This window comes from Lagenorhynchus albirostris, chromosome 15, assembly GCF_949774975.1.
Source record: "Lagenorhynchus albirostris chromosome 15, mLagAlb1.1, whole genome shotgun sequence".
Lineage (NCBI taxonomy): Eukaryota > Metazoa > Chordata > Mammalia > Artiodactyla > Delphinidae > Lagenorhynchus > Lagenorhynchus albirostris.
Window position 1 is genome coordinate 897,396 of NC_083109.1, and position 20,220 is coordinate 917,615.

At 63.9% G+C, this 20,220-nt stretch overlaps 1 protein-coding gene across 5 annotated transcripts in view; it reads left to right on the plus strand.

Annotated features, from left to right (window-relative positions):
- Positions 1-9,834: 9,834 nt before the first annotated feature.
- KCNQ2 (potassium voltage-gated channel subfamily Q member 2) overlaps positions 9,835-20,220 on the plus strand; it is a 49,014-nt gene continuing 38,628 nt past the window's right edge. For all 5 annotated transcript variants that reach the window (XM_060122732.1, XM_060122731.1, XM_060122733.1 and 2 more), the window contains exon 1: positions 9,835-10,130. In XM_060122732.1, the coding sequence (XP_059978715.1) occupies positions 9,835-10,130 (296 nt within the window). The remainder of the gene's footprint in view (positions 10,131-20,220) is intronic.

The window sequence follows — 20,220 nt, forward strand, 5'->3', positions numbered from 1 at the left end:
ATATGTCCCATGCACTATGTGCACTGAAAAAGTATTTACTGCTTACCTGAGGTTCACCCTTGTTGGTGCGTTTTATCTGGTGGCCCTACCCAAGGAAACTGGGTGCCCCCTGCCACTCTTCTGAGCTGCGGCTCGTCCTGGGCCCCCGGGCCAACCTGCGGTGACCCTGCCAGCTGTCTGTCCCAGGAAGCTGTCCTCTTACACTTGGCCCAGTTAGAATTGGGGTCAAGCCAGAGAAACCTGTCAGCATGAGACAGGGTAAGAATGAATCCAGCCCCCTGCTGGGGTCAAAGGAAGCCCCCCAACGTGGTCCCTGAGGGGACCCTCACCCTCTGGTCCAAGCGGCTGTTGTGGTCCAGATGCCAAGGGTGGGGGGATTTCAGCCATACTTCCCGCCCCCTGCAGGTGAGTGTGTTCCTGGGGTGGGGGACACAGATCATTCCAGGCTCATGGACTCTCAGGGCAGTGTGAGGACAGAGGGGAGCATTTCTCCACTCCCACCGGAGTCTGAGGAAGATGGGGGTCCCTGCCACGGTGGAGGGTGGGGCTTCTCAGAGGGTCTCGGAGGGGGCCTTGGGCCACCTTCGGGGATGGAGTGATTAAGGCAGCCCCAGGAAGGTGCAGCTCCTAGTCTGTTGCCTGGCAGGGCACTGGACCTCTCTGCATCCCTGTGCCTTGATCAGGGTGGGGTTCCCCAGGGCAGAGGAAGAGAAATCCGGACCTCACTCTCGGGGACATGCAGTACCTGCAGGTGTCCACGTGGGGGCAGCACACCTCTCCCAGGATTTTTCTGCTGACCTCGGAGGGGGGGCTCCCCCACCAGCAGCCCCCTGCAGAGCTGGGGTGGGCAGGGACCTGGGTCTCTGGGCTGTTCCGGGAGCCAAACACACTCAGCGGGAGGGGCTTCAGGGGGAGGGTGGGCACTGGCCACACCTCGGGACTGGCAGTGGGAGGGGAGGCCTGGGTGGGATGGCAGAGGCCCAGCGTCACACTCTGGGTGTCGGTTCTCAAACCCTCGCAGGGTCAGACACCACTGAGGTGGTAGCCATAGACTTGCTGCACCGGAAAGGAAAGCAGAAATATTTAAAACTCAAGGTCACACAGCGCAGTCGTCACACATCGCATGGCTCTGAAAACCCCACTGTACGAGGGGGGACGGGCGGAACAAAGCCAAGGCCTTGGCGTTACTGGGAGAACAGTCTGATCTTGAGGGCCTTCTGGAGGGCTCTCCGTCCCCGGGGTGCCTGGACCTAAGTCTGAGAGCCTCTGATCTGGGCAGTAGTGCAGGCGGTGAGGGCGCTGGTTCCTGCCCCGCTCCACCCACCGCCAGCGGGACAAAGCAGATGGTGGGTGGAGGGACCCCCTGCGGTCAGGTGCTCGCAGGGCTTGCGCAGCTGCCTCCTGGCCCGCCTCCGCTGCTGTCCAGCTCCTGGCACGGCCATCGGAGTGCGGGCTGAGGCTGCGCGGTGAGCGGAGGGCGTGGGGGCCCCTCCCTTTGGTCTGGTGGTGGGTGGGGTAGGGAAGCGGGGTAGGGGGCGGGGTCCACTGGGCCTTGGAGTCGGGGCGTCAGCTTCAGAGGCGGAGGGTGGGTGGACAGGGTGGGTGGTACCACAACCCGGACAGGGCACCCTGGGGTGCAGGCGGGGGTACAGCCTCAGGGCCAGGACCCGAGCGGGGGGCACAGACCAGCGCTCACACTGGGCTTGGATGCCTGGGCTGCCGCGCAGGACGTGGGGGCCACAGGGCTGGTGCCGGAGCGCAGGCGGGGCGATTGCCCCCTGAAGCTGAGGCCCGGGGCTGGGCCTTCCACCCTCTGCTGGGCTGGGGAATAATTGAAAGCAAGATCTGCCAGGACCCAAGTGGCAGCTTCAATCTGCACTTTGGGTACCTCCGAAAAATTCATGGGTCCTCGGGGTTGCAGGGTCCTGCTGAGCCGGCCAAATCTGGTCTGTCTCCTGCCCTCGTCTCCCCAGGGCTCCCGGAGCCCTCCCCTCGAGACAGGAAGCACCTTCCCTCCCTCCCCCAGGGACCTGGGTGACCCTGGTGGTGACCGTCCTGTGTCTGGACGGCGGCCTCAGACCCCAGGGCTCCTTGCCAGGGAGTGACCGCCCTTGTGAGGGGCTGTGGGTGTGTCTCCTCCTGGGTGCCCTGGTGCGTCTCGGAGTGGGACCAAGGGTGTGCCAGGTTACACGAGAGCCGCCGGTGTGTGTACCCAGCCGTGCACACCTGTGTGAGTGTGACCTGGGTGTGGAGCTGTGCACGTCTGCATGTGGCTGTGTGGAGTGTGGGGAGAACGTGGTGGGGGTCCTGGAGCCCACGGGAGCCAGGGCAGCGAATGTGTGCAGGTGAGTGTGCATGCGTGCATCTCGTGCGTGCTTGAGGGAGCACGCGTGTGCATGCACACGTGTGCACGAGTGTGAGTGTGTGTGCGCCCGCACAAGCTGTGTCCCGGCTGTAGCCGCGCTGCTGCCCGGCTGGAGTCAGGATTGAGCCCAGGGCGCCGTGGGCGGCTGGACTCAGGCAGCGCTGGGGAGCTTTCCCGGTCCCGCGCCCGTGCGGGGAGAAGCCGGCTGGGGGCTGCGCTGGCTGCTCATGACTTCACTGGGGTGGGTCTGGGTGGGTTGGGGAGGAACGGAGCTTGGTGTCCAGAGGAGCTGCTTCCTTTCCTGGCGTCTCTCTTTGGGGGTCGTCTGGGGAGGGCGAGGGCCGCTCCGACGTGGGCTCGTGGCTGGGAGCCCGGCCGAACCCGCTGCCAGCGCAGAGGTCCAATCAGCCGCACACCGGGGTGCGGCCGGAAGCAGGGGTGGGGGAGGCGAGAGCTCCCAGGCCCTGCCTGTTCCGTGTCCGCCCTGGGCGGAGTGGGTGGACCTGGAAGGGTCAGTGGGGCAGGGACCAGATCATTCTCTTTGGACCGTGTCTGTGAAGATGCTCGGTGCAGTGGCCCCAGGCTCCGAAGCCATCTTCTTGTCAGGGATGCTGGCAGCTCTGGGGGGCGTAGGGGCCGTGGCTGGGCTTGTGCCCGCCCCGAGTGACGATGGGCCCAGCTCCCTGGCCCAGAGGGCCCGCCCTGCGCTCTGGTGACAAGGCCCGCACCAGCTGCTGTTTGAAGCTGGGTCTTTCGAGATGGCTGGGGTCCTGGTGTCTGGGGTTCAGCTGCCCGAAAGGGGGGGCGGCAAGGCTGAGCCGAAAGGGGAGCTGGAGGACAGAACAAAGGAGGGAAGAGGGGCGGGGGAGGGGGTGGGGGTCATGCTTCTGGGCCTCACGGTGGAAGTTTGTGAAATGTCCCCTTCCATCTCCGGCCTCTGCGCAAACCTCTCGCCCCTCAGAGTGGGCAGGACCTGGATGGGTGCCCTGCGCACCTTTAGGGCTGGGGTCTGTATTAGATGGCGCTCCCCTGAGCCCTGGCTCTCTCGGACCTGCAGCCGCCTCCGCTGGCGTGGGGGTGAGGCCTCTGGGATGCTGGGTGCCTCTGGTGTCCTCTCATCCCTTCTTTACTGTGTGTCTCCGGAAACCCAGGGTCCTCCCCCCAAGTGTTGAGGAAGGTGGTACATGTTGGAAATGCAGGATTGCAGAGCCAGCCCTGGAATCGATTCATTTATTTTTACTTTAAAGCTTATATAATGCTTACTCATGCCAGACATTGTTCTAAGTGCTATGCAAACCTTAACTCCGCGAATGGTGGTAACAATCCTGTGGTATCATTTACGAGGGCCAGAGAGGTCCAGCACCTTGCCCAGTTACACACAGACAGAGCCGTGAAACAGAAGCAAACACTGCACTGTTCTGCATGGTGTAAAGGTAGATCCTGTCATCAGGCTAGAAAATAGCAACATGGAAAACGCAGGGTTACTTTGTCGAACTCTGATGATGAGGCGTCCTGTTGCCTCTTGGCAAGTGTGCCCCTCACCCAGATGCTTGCCCCGCCCAAAGCCCTTCCTGGGGTCGGGGAGAGTTGCTCTCCTTCCCAACATTGTGGACTCCTGCCGTGAAAATTCTCATCCCTTGGCTTGGGTATTATTAGGAGCTTTAGGGAGAAAATCCATTTGTTGGCACTATTTTATACTAAGGGGTGAATGGCTAACTCCTCGGAAATATTTGCGACTTGAGAGAAGACCTTGTTAACCTAAATCATGGTGTCTTAACCTCATCACTATTGACATCCAGGGATAGATAATTCTCTGTTGTGGGGGTGAGGAGCCTGTTCTGTGCCTCTACCCATTAGATGCCAGTAGCACCTGTGCCCATCATGACACCCAAAAATGTCTCCAGACGTTACAGATGTCCCTTGGGGAACAAAGCTGCCCTGGGTAAGAATGACTGGCCTAAGTGGATCTCATCTCTGTGGGTGGATGCCAAGAAGGGAGGGGGTCAGCGCGTCTGAGCTGGGGGACTCTCCCATGGGGGAGGCTCTGTAAGAAACCAAGGACGAGGGTGCTTCTAAGCCAGGACTGGGGTCACCATGCATCTCCCTGCTGCTTCGTGGATGCTGCTCTGTGCTGGGTGGTGTTTTCAGGGTCGCCTCCTTTCAGCACCCACTGGCAGCCCCATGAGGTGGGAGCCGCTTCTCTTCACTCGACCAGCGAGGACCCCTGGGCTCTGCAAAGGTCACTTGGCCAGCTCGGATGAGCCCGCGGGGCCGCCCCAGGGCTACGCCCTGCAGCCGGCAGCACCCTGCCTCTGGCCACGCTGTGGGTGGACCGCGTTTGCTGGTGGACTGATTCATCAGGGGCCACCCTGCCTGAGCCCGTGGTGCTGGCTGAGGCTCCAGCTCTGTCTAGGCTGATGTGTCCTGCTTTTGCTGGTCCAAGAGTCCAGCCTTTCTGTCCCATCTCCCTGGCTTAGTGTGTGGTGACCTTGTCCTGGGTGAGGGGGCCGGGGGTGGGCCCTGCGCCAGGCTGGACAGCTCTGTCCAAAGCCTACTGGACATCTGGCCAAGCAAGCCGGGCACTCAAGCGAGCCGGGGCTGGCGGTGGGCTGGCAGCCAGGACCCAGATGCCCACACCCGTGTGTGGGCAGGGTGGCTGACCGCTCTGCTGGTGGGCAGCCTGTCTCCACGGCATCGCACTCCAGCTCACATCCGCCTGTGGTCTACCTGGGCAGACCCTAAGCCACACAAGCCCCGGGCCGGTCACCAGGGACACATCCTGGCTAGAGGCGCCAAGCAACATCTAGCTCTAGAAAAAGGTGTTCGCTCAGTCAGGGAATGTGACGAGCAGCTTCTGTGGGCTGGGCCGGGGCCGTGAGAGTGTGCACGGGGCTGTGTGCCCGTGCATGTGGCTGTATGTGTGTGCACGGGCCCATGAGCGTACACGGGGCTGTGAGTGTGCACAGGGCCGTGGGTGTGTGCACAGGGCTGTGAGTGTGGCACCATCCTCCTCTTGAGCTCCCTGTCTAGTGGGGTTGGGGGATGAACAGGTGGTGAGCCAACAAGTAGCACAGTTTCAGACTGTGATGGGGAACCTGAGAGCTGGGGCTGGAGTCGCACCTCAGGGGAGATCCACGAGCAGGGCCTCCCTGAGAACCACAGGGACCTTCGGGTGCTAATGGAGGGAACAGCATTCCTGCCAGAGGGAACAGTATATTCAAAGCCCCCTTTACCTGCTTGAGGGTCCTTGAAGCTGCCGTGTGCCCAGGGCGGGGAGCTGGGAGGAAGGGACGTGGGGTAGAGAGGTGGGGGTCTGCGACCGCCGGGCCAGGTCACACAGGTAAAGAGGCCACGGCGAGGAAAGTGGGTCATGGGAGCATTGACTCGGAGAGAGAGAGCGCTGGTGGGGCCTGGATCACACCTCAGAGATGACAAAAGGCACAGCCTCCCAAACAAACCCCCCCGCACCCCTTGCTCCTGGAAACGGGTCCCCCACAGAGAGTGGGGGCGGGGCCTGAGGGCAGATGGCCAAGAGGGGGCCCCCTTGAGAGCCCAGAATCCACAAGATGGTTCCCACCCATCCGGACGCCTCCAGGGCCACCTTTGCTGCCCAGCCTGTCTCCGCTGTCACAGGCGACCATGGACTCCCGGCGTCAAGGTGTTATTGGCGGCTGAGAAATGCAGGTCAGCTCCCGCGTGCAATTAGCTGGGGCTCAGGAAGCTTGTTGAGGGTTCTGAGCCGTTAAAAGAAAGCCCTATAAATTGAATTTATGTTGACTTTAGTGCAAGACGTTTAAAAAAATCAGTGCTTTCGCATCTTGAATTTTTCCTCACTTCTTTTTTCCCCCCATGAGCTGGATAAATAATACAGCCCTTCCTCCTAATAACGGAAAATTCCTTGGAGGGGGTGGGGCTTTCTGTCTGGGTAGGTGCTTCCTGTTGCCCAAATCACAGCACGAAGACGACAACAGCCCTGACCCAGGTTATGTGATTGAGAACATGTCTCTTCTCATTTCCCCAAGTTGTCTTGTTTCTCGGCCTGGTGGAGTTTTCCCTCTGGGCCTCTGCGGGACCATCTGTTTTTCTGGAGGCGTGTGGCTGGGGAAGCACCTTGCTCCTTTTCTACTGGGAGGAAATGGGGTGGTGGTGAAACAGGAAACTCTGCTTTTCAGGGTCTGCCCCCCCATGTCCACGTGGTCACTGGCCATGAACTTGAGCATGGCTGAACACCGGGAGGTAAGTATCTTTTTGGTGACTGCAGGTGTCAACAAAGCATCAGATGGGGCTGAACAAAAAGGGATCCCACAGCAGGGTGCCGGAGCTGCCTCCCCCGGGGACGGCCTGCGGGACCTTGCCGCTGGTGGCCCTCAGACAGACGGACGGGACGGACGGCCAGGGGAAGCCTGCATCCTCTCCACTCGCTCCCCCGTGCTCTGAAGTCTTCTGGTTCCACCATCTGTCTGTTGCGAAGCTAGAGTCACAACCCCCGGGCTTGTGGAGAAGCGACTTCCCGGGAAATGCTGAGCCCGTGGTCTGAGCCGTGGGAAGGGTCACCATGAAGGTTCCCAAAGAGGGGATGATCCAGATGCTTCCATATGGCCTCCGACACCAGCCGCTGTGACATGCCCTGACCTCACAGCGTGGGCCTCATCTGTGCCAGGCTCTGGGGGACACGACGGTGAGTGAGATGCACCCAAAGGCAGTGGAGCCGGGCCGGGAAGCAAGGTCACAGCCCGGCGTGGTGAGCTCCCCCACAGGGAGGGAACGCACAGGAGTACTGGGGGGCAGGGGGTGAGACTCTGAGCTGGCCTGTGATGTGACAGCTCAGTGTAGCCGGTGATGTGGGGGACAGGAGGGGGAGGCCAGGGGAGAGGGCAAAAGAAGACTGGGCTGGGCTCAGCAGGTTCCGGGGTGGTGCTGAAAGGACAGCGCCCGGCGTGGCAGCGGCCGCCCCGGAGTCCCGGTGGAAGCTTTCTCCCCAAGCTGGGGCTGGGCGTTGCGCGCCTCCGAATTTTTCCACTCCCCTTCTCTGGATCCCGTCAGTGCAGTCTTGGCAAAGATGGCTTGAGCCTGAAAGCTTTCCCATCTATTTTTAAATAAATGGAACTCCTGTCACTTGCATGAAATTCACCCCGACTGACTCTTTTCAACGACCTGTTTTGCCTAGGTGGCAGGGGTGGGGGCACTGGTGACCAGACCGCTGACAGTGCACAGCCCGTGGTGTGCAAGACACAAAACTGAAAACACAAATGATCACGGAAAGGACACCCTAAACAGAGGATGATGCGGTGTTCGCCTTCCGGAACCTCCAAGAGATGCGGTGAAGCTCTTGGTGCCAACGCCACCATAGACAAGCGGGCAGGGGCTCGGGGAGGTGGGGGATGCCTGCAACCGAGCCCAGTCCCCTTCCAGCCGGGTGGGGGCTCTCTCTCAGCACCGCCTCCCCCAGGAGGTCATGAAGGCAGCCAGGGGCCCCTCGGACCTCAGGGACGTGCCGTCCTTTCTTCCTGCTCAGTGCCCTGGAACGCCAAGCCCAAACCTTGCTGCTGTCTCAGGGACACCTGCACAGGTGACAGGGACACCTGTCACCTGCACAGGTGACACCTTCATCCTCGGTGAGCCACGCTAACCGTGGGCTCACGGTGCTCTCCATCCAACCCTGGGGAGGGGCTCCCCCAGGGAGGGACCATGCCCAGCCCAGGTGGCACCCCAGGGTCTGGGAGGCCTCCCCTCAGCAGGAGGGGGTGGCCCAGCCCTCGTGGTGTCTGCACGTCTGAGTCCCAGGTGTTTCGCCCAGTTTCTGAGGACTGAGCATGTGTGTCCCCCAGACGCCACCCCCGTGCAGACCCAGTGCGCGCGGGACGCAGTGGCCCCTTCTTCCCGTTCGTAATCCAGGGCCTCCGTCTCCTCCCTCGGCCTGGGCTCAGCGGGGGAGAACCCACCTAACGCTGGAGATTGTAGCTAGTGAGCAGCCTGGAGGCAGGGAGGTGGGGGTCAGGAGTGCGGCCCCTGGGATGCACCTGTGTGCACAGGTGTGGGTGTGGCATGCACTGTGGTCTCCCCAACATTCTAGGTGACTTAGCCCTCTGCCTGCACTGTCCATTATGCTTTCTGCCCAACTGAAGAAAAACAAAACCACGCCAATGCCTTTGGAACCCAAAGGGCAAACGACACAGCTGACCTGGCGCCAGGGGTCCTGTGTTAGCAGCCGTTACCGGTGAGGGCATCACCAGCTACTAAACAGGGCCTTTTGCTTGGTACATCCCACGATGCCAGGTGAATGTGGGAGGGGTCTGGGTGTAGTCAGGAGGGGCCCCTGAAGCCGACACCATCCTAGGTGTGCAGATGGGGGGTCCAGGGGGGGCATCGAGTGTGCAGGGGCCCCTCGGGAGCTGAGGAATGAGCCCTCTGGTCTTCCAGCAGCAGGTTCCTGAGTGACCCCCCAGGACACCCACAGCCACAGGGGAGGCCAACTCTGCCCACTCCCCGCCAAGGGGACACGCTGCCGTCTGCGTCCAGAGCCTGCTCTCCTGAGGCCTAGGTCTTGCCCTGGGGCCCACTCTCCAACCCCCTGCCCCTGCCTCTGGCCTCTTTGGGGTCTGCAGAACAAATCCCAGGCCCCTTGGGGGACTTCAAGGCTCCCCGGGGTGTCTCTCAGGTCTGAGCTTCCTGACCCTCCTTCCTGCCAAGAAGCCTCTGCACACCCTCACCTTTCCGCAGCTGTCTCCCCCGCGGGGACGTCCTCTCCAAGGCCCAGTTCACGCTACCTCTTAGGAAGGAAGTCTCCACAAAGGCCTCCCTGCACGACCAAGGGCCTGGGTTCTAAAGCGTCCTCATGCCTGGCCCATCTAGAAGCCAGGAGCATAAGGTCCCGGGGAGCTGGGCCTTCTAACAGAGAGCCTGGCCTCCCCGGCTCCAAGGGGTCCAGTCCGGGCCCAGCTGGTAAGAATTCACCTGGGGCCAGGCCCCAGCACCGCACCGCCTGGGGATCCCAGGGAGAGCTGGGGTCTCTGCTCAGGCGTGTGCTTGCCTGGTCCTGCCCACCCCAGAGGGGACCAGGGGGCCTGATCCCCTCGTCAGGGCACACGTGGCCAGAGGGGCGGGAAGAGGTCGGCGGGGTGGCGCAGCCTGACCCTCCCTCCTCTTTCTTCCCCCTCCTCTCCTCCCCTTCCCTCCCGCGGCCGGGGCGGCGGCGCAGGAGTTAACGGAGGGCGGGGCGGGGCGAGGCGGCGGGCGGAGCCGGCGCGGCCGCGGGCCAGGCGCCCAGGCGCGCGCGGAGCGAGGGGGCCGCAGCGTCCCCGCGCGCGGCCCGGGCCCGGCAGGAGCGCGGAGCCGCCGCCGCCGCCGCCGCCGCCTCCGCCGCCGCCTGGCCATGCGGCTCCAGGGCCGGGGAACTGGGCTCGGGCCCGCGCCGCCCCCCGCGCGCCGCCCCCGCTGAGCCCGCGCCCGCCCGGGCGCCGCCCGGCACCATGGTGCAGAAGTCTCGCAACGGCGGCGTGTACCCTGGCCCGAGCGGGGAGAAGAAGCTCAAGGTGGGCTTCGTGGGGCTGGACCCCGGCGCGCCCGACTCCACCCGAGACGGCGCGCTGCTCATCGCCGGCTCCGAGGCCCCCAAGCGCGGCAGCATCCTCAGTAAGCCGCGCGCGGGCGGCGCGGGCGCCGGGAAGCCCCCCAAGCGCAACGCCTTCTACCGCAAGCTGCAGAATTTCCTCTACAACGTGTTGGAGCGGCCGCGCGGCTGGGCTTTCATCTACCACGCCTACGTGTGAGTGCCCACCCGGGCGGCGGGCGCGGGTCGCGAGGCACCCGGGCGATCGGCCGCTGGTGGCCCGTGGGCGCACAGCTGCGGGCTACGAGGACCTCCGTGTGTGTCCGAGCGCCCGCGTCGGTCACACCGTGTGCCTGGGGTCCCTTGGTTCAAGAGAAGGGCAGAGGTTGGAGAGCGATTTTGGAGACGTCTGGTTGGAAGGAGTTCTGGGGTCGGGGTGGGGGCGCCTGTCCCCCTCCCGCGCCCGCCAGCGGCCTGGTTGGGTTGCATCAGTCCCTCCCCCGCAGGATGGGGAGATGTGCAGCGCCCCAGCCTCCCCTCCTCAGCCCTGAGAGGCCCCTCCCCACGGCCACTGCACCGAACAAAGGGCCGACCAGGGAGGGAGGGCGGCGCTGCCCGTCCTGTCACTGGATCTGGACTCCTAGAGGGCCCCCTCTAGATGGGTTCCCTTCCCATCTCAAAGAAGGGGGAATGGGGGGAGGGGTTGGCCCTCCTTCTAGGGTGCGCTTCTGGGGTGCTGCAATGGCGGAGGGGTCCCGTCGTTACTCTCCGCCCCCAGCCGTGGGCTCAGGGTAGATAGTTGGCTGTTCCTGCCCCGTGGTGCCTGCACCCACCCCTGGCCTGGCCTGCGTCGCCCCCCCTCCCCCCCCCAGCACAGCCTCGAGCCCCTGCCGCGGCTCGCCGGAGGAGCAGGTGCATGCCTGACGCCCCTGCGCGCGTTCTGGGCTCCAGACCCCCTTTATTGCAGAGTGGACCCCTAGGAAGAGGAGGGCCGCCAGCCCTGGCCCTGGGAGGGCTGTCGGTGGCCCTGGGCCCGTTGTTCAGGGAACTCCTGGCTCCTGCGCCAGGGCTGGTGGCCACAGGCCGGCATTGTGTGCACACGGGTGTTTGAGCGTGTGGTGTGTGTGTGTGTGTGTGTGTGTGTGTGTGCACGCGCGCCTGTGCTGGTGGCGAGCACGGCCTCTGAGCCTACAGGCGCTCTCTCCCATCCCAGCTAGACTGGGCCCAGGACTCGGCCATTTTGTGAGAAAGAGGCATCTGGGGATGGGAGTGAGGGGTGGATTCTGGGAAACTGTCTCCGACCAAGTGCCCACCTGGGATGAGGGGGTGTGTGCCCGTGAGTGTGCCTGTGACCTGTGAGTGTGTGCTCTGGACGGACCCTCTGTGGGTGGGGGAGAAGACCCTGGGAGGAAATGCCAAGCTGCTGGAGGGATAGGTGTCCTGGGGGTCACCACAGCCCTGGAGGCCTCCTGGCCACTGTCCCCAGCCCCAGCGCTGAGCCACCCCGGGAGTCCCAAGAGGCAGAGGCTCCCCTGGCACTGTGTCAGCCCCCGCCTGCCCCAGGGAGGTGACCTGGTTCTTCCCGGGGCGGACATGCCCAGGTGCGCTCTTCCTCCTTGGAAGAGCCCCGTGCCTCCTCTCCCTGCCGGGCGGGCGCCAGCTCTGGTCAGCCAGGTCCCGGCCCGAGGGGGCCTCTGGTGTATGGGCGCAGCCCAGCGGTGCCCCCACTCCTGTCTGACCTGCGGTGCGGCTGCTGGAGGGTTTGCTGTGCTTTGGGCACGAAGGTCCCCGCCGGCAGCACTTCCCGGGGTCCCCTCTGTGTGGCCTCTCCCTGCCCAGGCCCGAAGTGGCCGGCCCCTCCGTGCGTCCTGTGTCCTGGAAGCTGCAGCCTTCAGAGCTGGGAACAGAGCGTGGGGACTGGGGGCCAGGCAGCTGCTCTCGGGGGTGGGTCTGCGTTGCCCCCGCCTCGGGAGTGCCCGAGTCGGGACAGGTGGGCCTGCAGTGTGTGAGGGTCCAGGGGCAGTGAACGGGGCAGAGCTGCCCTTGCCCCCAAGGCATCGTGGAGGCCACCGCGTGGGGTCTCCACCCTCCCGGCGCCGGCCCGGGGGTGCTCCTGAACGGCAACATCTCTGTCCCGCTGTTGCTGCTCATCGGTCACCCCCCGGCTCCCCGGGCCTGGAATTCACTAGCTGTCCCCAGGCCCAGCCCATCCTTGGGCCCCGCCCACCGGACTCAGGAGGGCTTCACTGCCCCCATATGCTGGTTCCCAGTGGTGCGGCCTCCCCTGTGCACCCCCCGCCCCCCAGCAGGGACTGGCCCTCGTCTGTTTGGTTTGTTGATTAAACCAGGTCAGGCCCCTCCGGAGCTGGGCCTGGGAGGGGCAGTGGGGGCCGGGAGTGGTCGCAGGGCTGGGGCAGCTGCCCTCCTGGGCCACCTTCCAGCAAAGCCCGGCTTCTGGAAGGAGAGGTGTGCTGAGCCCTCTGGGTGTCAGAGGCGGGGAGGGAGGTGGCCGCCCTCTGGGCCCCGGGCTTTGCACGCATCAGGCCAGGTGCCCCTGCCCTTTGCGGACGGGCTGTCTCCATGGACGTGCCTCTGGGCCTGGAGCCATCGCCATCACTGCTGCTGCCTGTGGGGGCGGGAGGCTTCCCTGAGTCAGGAGGATCCTGGACCAGGCTGAGGGGAGCCCGCCCGGGCCCCCCTCCCAGCCCCGAGGCCCCTGCAGTGTCCCTTCCTCTGCTCTGGCTGGAGAGGGAGAGCAGTCCCCGGTTGGGCAGGTCCCCGCCCCGCATGGCTCTTCACCCAGACCTGGCCGGGATTCTGGGCGGGCAGGCTGGTGTCGTCCGCAGTGAGTGGGGGCCCTGTTGCGAGGAGCTGGGCCGTGTGGGGTGGGGAAGGGGTGCATCTCAGCTCACCATTGCCTGCCCTTCACAGCCCCAGGCAGGTCTCGGGGCTCCGAGGGTCTGTGCAGCCCTAGAGCAGGGCGTCTTTACACGAGAGGATTTTCTAGCTACGGTCTAGGGTTTTCATGAGTTTCTCAGAGGGGGTGTGAGCCACAGAAAAGGCCCCCAAACACTTCAGGATGCGTGTCCAGGCCAGTGGGGCCCCAGGGGCTACTCATCTGCTTCAGGCGAGCCCTTGGGGGTCCTTTGAGAGCCTGGGTTGGGTGCGCGGCCCCCTCCCCTCACGGTGGGAGCGGCAGCTGCTCCACCATGGTGAGGGGGTGGGGGTCTCCCCGAGGCTCACGTTAGGAGGGGAGGGGAACCGCACGTCTTCCGGGCCGGCCCGCTGTCCGCTGGTCTCAGGGGTTCCTCACTTTGTGGCCCCATTTTCACTGGTGAGGAAACCGAGGCTGAGACGGTCGAGTTCCGGAGTTGCCCCACTCACGCTGGACAGAAGGGGTCTCGGCCCAGTGATGGGAACTTGGGGTGCAGATCGGGTGACATTTCCAACATCCAAAAGCCACTTGGAGTTGCCAGGTGAGACTGTTTGAAATAGGTGGGATGGAAAATGCCGGTGACTGCAGGGCAGGGACTGGTCCCTGGAGGCCGGGGCTCGCCTGAGCGGCTCACTCCTGGGAGCTGCCTTCTCTCGGGCTAGTCCAACGAGCCCCCTCCGTCCTCGGATGGCGTCCAGGTGGGTCTCGGGGGGCCGCTGACATTTCGGGGCCTGTGGCTGGGGGCAGCGGGATGGGGGCCTGGGGCCTCAGGGCCCAGCTGCAGTCCCCTGCGTGGCCTCGGATAACCCACGTGCAGGCCGCCCGCTGCCCCCCTCACCTGTCCGCCCTCGGGTGGGCAAGTGTGGGCCCACGTGCTGGCCTCTCTTTTCCTCGGTGTGACTGCACTTGCGGGGCGTGGGGGCCCCAGGGCAAGTGGCCCTGGGTGTCTGCTTCTGAGAGGAGACTGGGGTCTGAATGGCTGTATTCTCAGCTTCTTGCAGCTCCCAGACCTCGCTGCAATCCTGGGGAGGAAATGTCTATTGATTGAAGAGTTGGAGAATCTTACGGAAATTTCCCCAAAGGTGAAAACGGTAGGAGGGTTGTGGTTTCCAGGGAGACCAGGGCTCAGTAGACTGTCCCCAGTCGGCTGTCTGGAGACCTCAGGCCTCATCGTAGGATTTCTCACCCACAATAAGACAATGAAGTGTTTTTTAATGAAGTGTTTCTTAATCACGGTGTCTAATTACACTGTCGTGAATCCCCGCAAACGGTCTGTGTCCTCAGGGTGATGGGGTCGGTAGGAAGCTCCGTTCTTGACAGTTTCACAGATCAGAACAAAGAAAAATCTGTTTTGTTAGAAACCAGTACAAGTCAAACATTGAAACTAGTCTCTACGGAGACTCGGCGGGGGGCTTCGACGTGGGCACCGCCTCGGAAAACACCTAAACCCGGAACGATTGTGAAGAGACCGGATTGTTTCCAGGAGCGCAGCCCGAGCCTGGTGGTGGATAGAGCGTCTCAGGGGGTTCTTCCCGGTCCGTTTTGGTCAGTAAGTGAATCCTAGGCTGTGTTAATCCCCGCGCGCCTGCGTGTCCACGGTGAGGCCCGGGGTCTGCTCCTGGCCACCGCTCACAGGCGTCCTGAGTCCGTCCTGGCAAGCCCGCCAGGCTGCCCCCACCCCCGGGAGCTGCGTTCTGAATGCCCCGGAGAAGGGACAGGCTCCAGAGGACCGAGAGTTCTCTGGGGCCTTTCGTGGAAGGTGCTGAGGGCCAGGATGGCGGTGGGGGACCCCGCGGAGGGCCGAGCCTCCGCTCGGCGACAGGGCGGGACGCGCTGCAAGCACTGCGGGCTTGCGACCCTCTCCCTGTGGGGGACGGGGGTGGGGTGGGGCTGGGGGCCAGGCCTGGGGCTCACGATGCTGGGCTGGCCCTGGGCTGCAGCCTGCTTCCCCTTCCTGAGCCAAGGCTTGTGAGAAACCTTGGCCTGTGTCTGGCAGCCTCATTGTAAACCGTGCTGCCTGGGTCACCTCGTGGACGGGTCATCTGAAACGTTCTCGAGTGTAAACGGAGGGTCTTTCCTGCGTGGAGATCGCCGGGCACGTGCCTTCGTCACAGACGTCACCTTGTCACCCCCACGCCCCGTCAGGTGTGGTGTGAGGTTATAACCAGTGATGGTTCAGGGGGCGCGCGTGGGCAGAGGACGGTGAGCCGTGGGGACCGTGGGCTCTGCGTGGGCCTGGCGGGGAATCCTGCCTTGGGCCCGGTGTCCCCTCATCTGTGACGTGGGGACACCATTCTGTGCTTGTCTCCTGTGACTCACTCAGCACAGTGCTCGGAGCGTGTGACGTTCACGGGGTCCTGGCCGCGTTGTCTGTCACTCAGCAAGGAGGAAGACCAGGCGGAGGGAGGTGGGCACGTCCGGGACAGCACCCTGCGCCGTCCGCCCTCCGCGCAGCCCGGGTGTGTTCTCAGTCCCGTCGGCCAGTGACTGCGCCTGGATGGAGGGCTTTGGGGCTGCTGTGAACGTGGCCACGTGATTAGACACGGGGCCCCCGTCTGAAGCTGTGTTTGTCCAGGAGGACTGGCCGTTTTCCTAAAGGACCTCACTGTTCTACAGCTGCCTGGGTATTGGGGGAGGTCTTCCTTCCACGGCTGAATGGTCCCAGCGCCCTGGACCTCCGAGCATAGAGGCCAGAACGGTTTTGGCTCGAGAAGGACCATTGCGAGCGGGTTGTACCAATGGACCCCCAGACCGTAAAGGGGACCCCAGGTTTCCGCACGGGCTGCGTCCTGATGAGCTGCACCCCCTCCTAAGCTGTCGTGTGGTGACTTAGTGTCACGTGGGCCTCCAGGCTGAGCCCATCTCCTGGCGCTGCCCCGGAGCATGGGAGACTCCTTCTAGCACAGCCACTCCCTTCTGAAGGCTGGTGCCCGGCTGTGCTTTCCAACAGCGGTTTGCTGACAGCTCTGCGGCATCGGGAAACGGGCCTCATCTGTGCCATGCAGTTCCCTCCCAGCTGTGGGGCACTCGGCCAGCAAGCCCGGGCCAGCTTGGTGAGATCCGAGGTAGAAAGAAGAGGGGCGTGCGGCCCCGAGGCTGTCCCCCAGGGACTCTGCCTTCCATGCTGAGGGGAGGGTTTGACGCAGCTGCCCCCGCCCCCTAGGCCCTCTTTCCACTGTTCTGCAGGCGGCTGTGGCCCGATGACCGCTCCCAGCTGGCTCCCCTGGCAGCTGGTGGGGTGGCGGTGAACCCCCAAAACCCCTCTTGGTGAGGTGGGCGCGTGCAGGAGGGGTCAGGGCAGAGAGATGACTGTTTCTAAAGGCTGTGTGTTCCTCGTGTGAATTAAGGCAGCCGTGGCCGGAGCTGGGGGGAGGTGGTCCGGGTGCTGTTTTGCAAACGGTCTGGAGTTAGGGAGAGGGCTGGTCTTTGTTGTCTGAAGCTGGGCTGCACCAAGCTTTTAATTCATCCAGGAGGAAGCAGGGCTGGGGATGCCTGGGTCTTGGAGCCCCTGGGTGGGCAGCTCTGGGGCCTGCGTGCCTCCCAGTGGGGCTGCAGGGCCCACATTCCTCAGTTTGCCCCAGTGCGTTTGGGTGGCTTCATCCACAGCCCAGCCAGAGCCCCGGGGCACGCAGGCCCCAGAGTTCCCTACTGTGAAGGCCTGGGTTTGGCAAGTGCAAAGGGGGTTCCCTGGGGAACGGGCAGGATGGTGCCTGCTGAAGGGAGAACAGGGACAGCGGCAGGACTTCTACCAGGTGTCCTGATGCCGCGGGGCGGGGCGCAGGTGAGCCGGGCTGAGTGACGGACCCAAGCGCGCGCTGGTGAGCGGGGCCAGCGGCGCTCAAGCCCGGCAGAGGCTGGGTGAGGGCTGCGCCTTCTCCAGCAGCCCCAAGGACGGTGGGGAGACCCCTGGCCTGGGGCGGGTGCCCGCCCACGAGGGGGCTCTCGCCTCTTCTCGGCCACCAGCGGCCCAGAGCCTCGGTCCCACTGCCCAGCAGCTGGGATCGGCCCAAGGGAGGGTGTGCTGGAGCGGACGGGCCTCTTCCGGCAGCTCCTCGCAGAGGCCGTGTTGGCTTCCCTTGGTTGAGACGTGAGGGTGGGTGTGTTCCAGCCGCCAGCCCTGAGTCTGACCTTCATCTCCAGGATGTACTCAGAGCTGAGCGTCCTGGCTCTGCCGGCTACCCGGCTTGAGTAAAATTAGGTCTTTAATGTCTTCAGATTACCCGGGATAATTTTTTTTAATATTTATTTATTTGTTTATTTGGTTGTGCCGGGTCTTAATCGCAGCACGTGGGCTCCTTAGTTGTGAACTCTTAGCTGCAGCGTGCATGTGGGATCCAGTTCCCTGGCAAGGGACCGAGCCCGGGCCCCCTGCATTGGGAGCGTGGATTCTCTGCCACTGCGCCACCAGGGAAGCCCCCTGGAATAATTCTGTAAATGTACAGAACCGCGTTTGTTCCAGAAAGTCCTACTCGGACTCGTTGGAAACAGCGTCTCCAGAGATTCCTTCATCGTCTGTTGTGGGGACAGGTCTCAGCTCCCAGGTTGTTCCTGGCTGTCTGCTGCGTGTGCCCCCGCCCAGGCCCCTCCCTCCTCCAGGTCCTGTCTGGTCCGCCCCTTCCTTCCCTGGAGCCTCAGTTTTGACCTGACTAGAGAGCTTAGAACTTTTGAGCTTGCTTTTACATTTAGGCTTGGAAAAAAATATTGGAAGGGTTTGTCTGAGGAAAAGGCCAGTTTCTCCTGGGATTCCAGGCTTCGGGGGAGGAAGCGGGGGTGGGGGGGGAGTGGAATGTGGAAGTGGGAGGAGCCTGGGTGAGCACCTGCCGATCCATTTCTGTTCCTGGGAGCAGGGCTCTGAGCAGGGCTGCCAGTCCTGCCGGGCCTGGCTGGGTCCACTGGCGTTTAGAAGTCTGTTCTCCCTGGAGGCCAAGCCTTGGTGGGATGTGGTGGCAGCACCGGGACGGGCCCTCCAGCAGGAGGGCAGGGCCTGACCCGGGGTTCGACTTTCACCCGGAGGAACAGGAAGCGAGAGCATTTGGAGCTCAGCCTCTGGCGGGGGTGACCCGGGTGAGCCGAGGCGGGACGGCATGCAGGGCGCTGGCCGCGGTCCTGATCACGAGCCCACGGCCGTCTCTCCAAGCGAGCTCCGTGCGGGACATGGAAAGTGGGGAGATTGGCCCATCACTGGCTGGCCTGCGGACAGGGCGCTTGGGGCAGGCGCGTGGCCGCTTGCTTCCGCCTCCCGATTCAGCCTCTTGTGCTCACAGAGCTCTTTCCTCCTTGGTCAACGTTCTCCAAGACGGTCCTCTCCGCTTTGTGCGGTTTGATTAGCTGAGAGCTGAATTAATATCGTGTGGACGGAAATCCAGTGTTTCAGGCCAGGTGGTGGGCAGACAGCACTGCGTGGTCTGAGCGAGAGGGGCTGGCGGCCTCTTAGAGAAACACTTGGTTATGGTCCATTACCTCTTCTGATTATGAAAATTACACACGTCCACCGTAGGAAACGGAGAAGATGCAGAAAAGCTGAGGAGGAGCGTTTGTCTTTCCCGATTGCCTTCCGGGCATCTGTGCCTGTCTCTGCGTTTCTTTTTTTTTTTTTTTTTCCCGATACACGGGCCTCTCACTGTTGTGGCCTCTCCCGTTGCAGAGCACAGGCTCCGGACACGCAGGCTCAGCGGCCATGGCTCACGGGCCCAGCCGCTCCGCGGCATGTGGGATCTTCCCGGACCGGGGCACGAACCCGTGTCCCCTGCATCGGCAGGCTGACTCTCAACCACTGCGCCACCAGGGAAGCCCCTCTGCGTTTCTTAAAGGAGATCGGATTCAGGCTGTCGTCCTCCTTCGTGCTAACCGTGTGTGGTGGGGATTTTCCCGTGGAATCAGACAAGTCTCTGCTGGACGAGTGTTGGGCTTTGTCTCTGTCATCAGGGCTCCTGGTGCCCCTGGGGTCGGGGGAGCATGAGGTGGCCCTGTCACTGATCCCTCACCCTACGCCCTCGGTGGCTTACGGCTGGGGAGCAGACGGCGCCCCTGGCCTGGAGAAGGACCCAGGCAAGCACGTGCCTGGTGGCCCCCCGGGGTCAGGACCAGGGCTGGTCCGGGAGGGGGCTTGTTACAACGAGGCCTTGCCCATGGCTGTCGCTGGAGGTGTGCAGATGGAGGCCGGCAGAACACCAGGAGTGTTTTTAGGGGACCACTGAGCTATGACCCATGGGGCACGGGGGGAGTGGGCCAGCCCGAGAGCCGCTTGGAGGGTGTTCAGGAAGAGTCCGGGGGAGCAGGCCTGGCCGTGCTGTCGACCTGGGGAGGCGGGTCTGTGAGGGGCCCTGGTGTGGGGGTACCCTGAGCGCCTGCATGGGTTCCTGTGCTCACGAAGGGGATGTCAGATGCCCGGGGAGGTCCAAACTGACCCCTCGTGGCAGGGGAAGCACCTCTCCCCCGAAAGATGGTATTTGCCCTGGGCCCTGACCTCAGAGGGCTGTCCACGGCAGTGCCTCCCACGGGGACCCCTCGCCTCCTCACCCCGCTCCTGAGCAGGCTTCCGTGTGGTTGGGGCTATGGGACCCGCAGGGCCGGGGGTCAGCCATGCTGACCGTTTCGTCAGGCCAGCTCCCTGGACAGAGCCTGGCACTCAAGGGACCCCAAAGGTGGCTGTGCTGGGGGTGTGTGTGGCAGGCCTGGGGGACGCATCCCAAGACGGGGACCCCCAGAGTGAGCCGGGGCCGGGGGAGACCAGGACTTACAAGGACAGAGCTCAGTGTGGACCGTGGAAGAAAACACACCTGGAGGGGGACCCCCGCCCCACAGCACAGGAAATCACCCAGTCAGCGGCTGCCTGATCCCCACGTGCGGATGCTAAGGCATCCCGGGGGAGGCTGGGGCCCTCCTTGCCCCCCAGGAAGCCTCAGAGCAGTGTCCTTCCTTGAAGGATGAGGTCAGGTTCCCTGGTGGCAGGGGGTGCGGGGGGCAGTGTGGGCAGAGGGGTAGGCTCTCCCGCCCAAATCTGTGCTGGTGCAGAGGGGAGCTGGGCACGGGTGGGGAGGGCAGAGGGGAGCTGGGCACGGGTGGGGAGGGCAGAGGGGAGCTGGGCACGGGTGGGGAGGGCGCAGAGGGGAGCTGGGCACGGGTGGGGAGGGCAGAGGGGAGCTGGGCACGGGTGGGGAGGGCGCAGAGGGGAGCTGGGCACGGGTGGGGAGGGCGCAGAGGGGAGCTGGGCACGGGTGGGGAGGGCGCAGAGGGGAGCTGGGCACGGGTGGGGAGGGCGCAGAGGGGAGCTGGGCACGGGTGGGGAGGGCGCAGAGGGGAGCTGGGCACGGGTGGGGAGGGCGCAGAGGGGAGCTGGGCACGGGTGGGGAGGGCGCAGAGGGGAGCTGG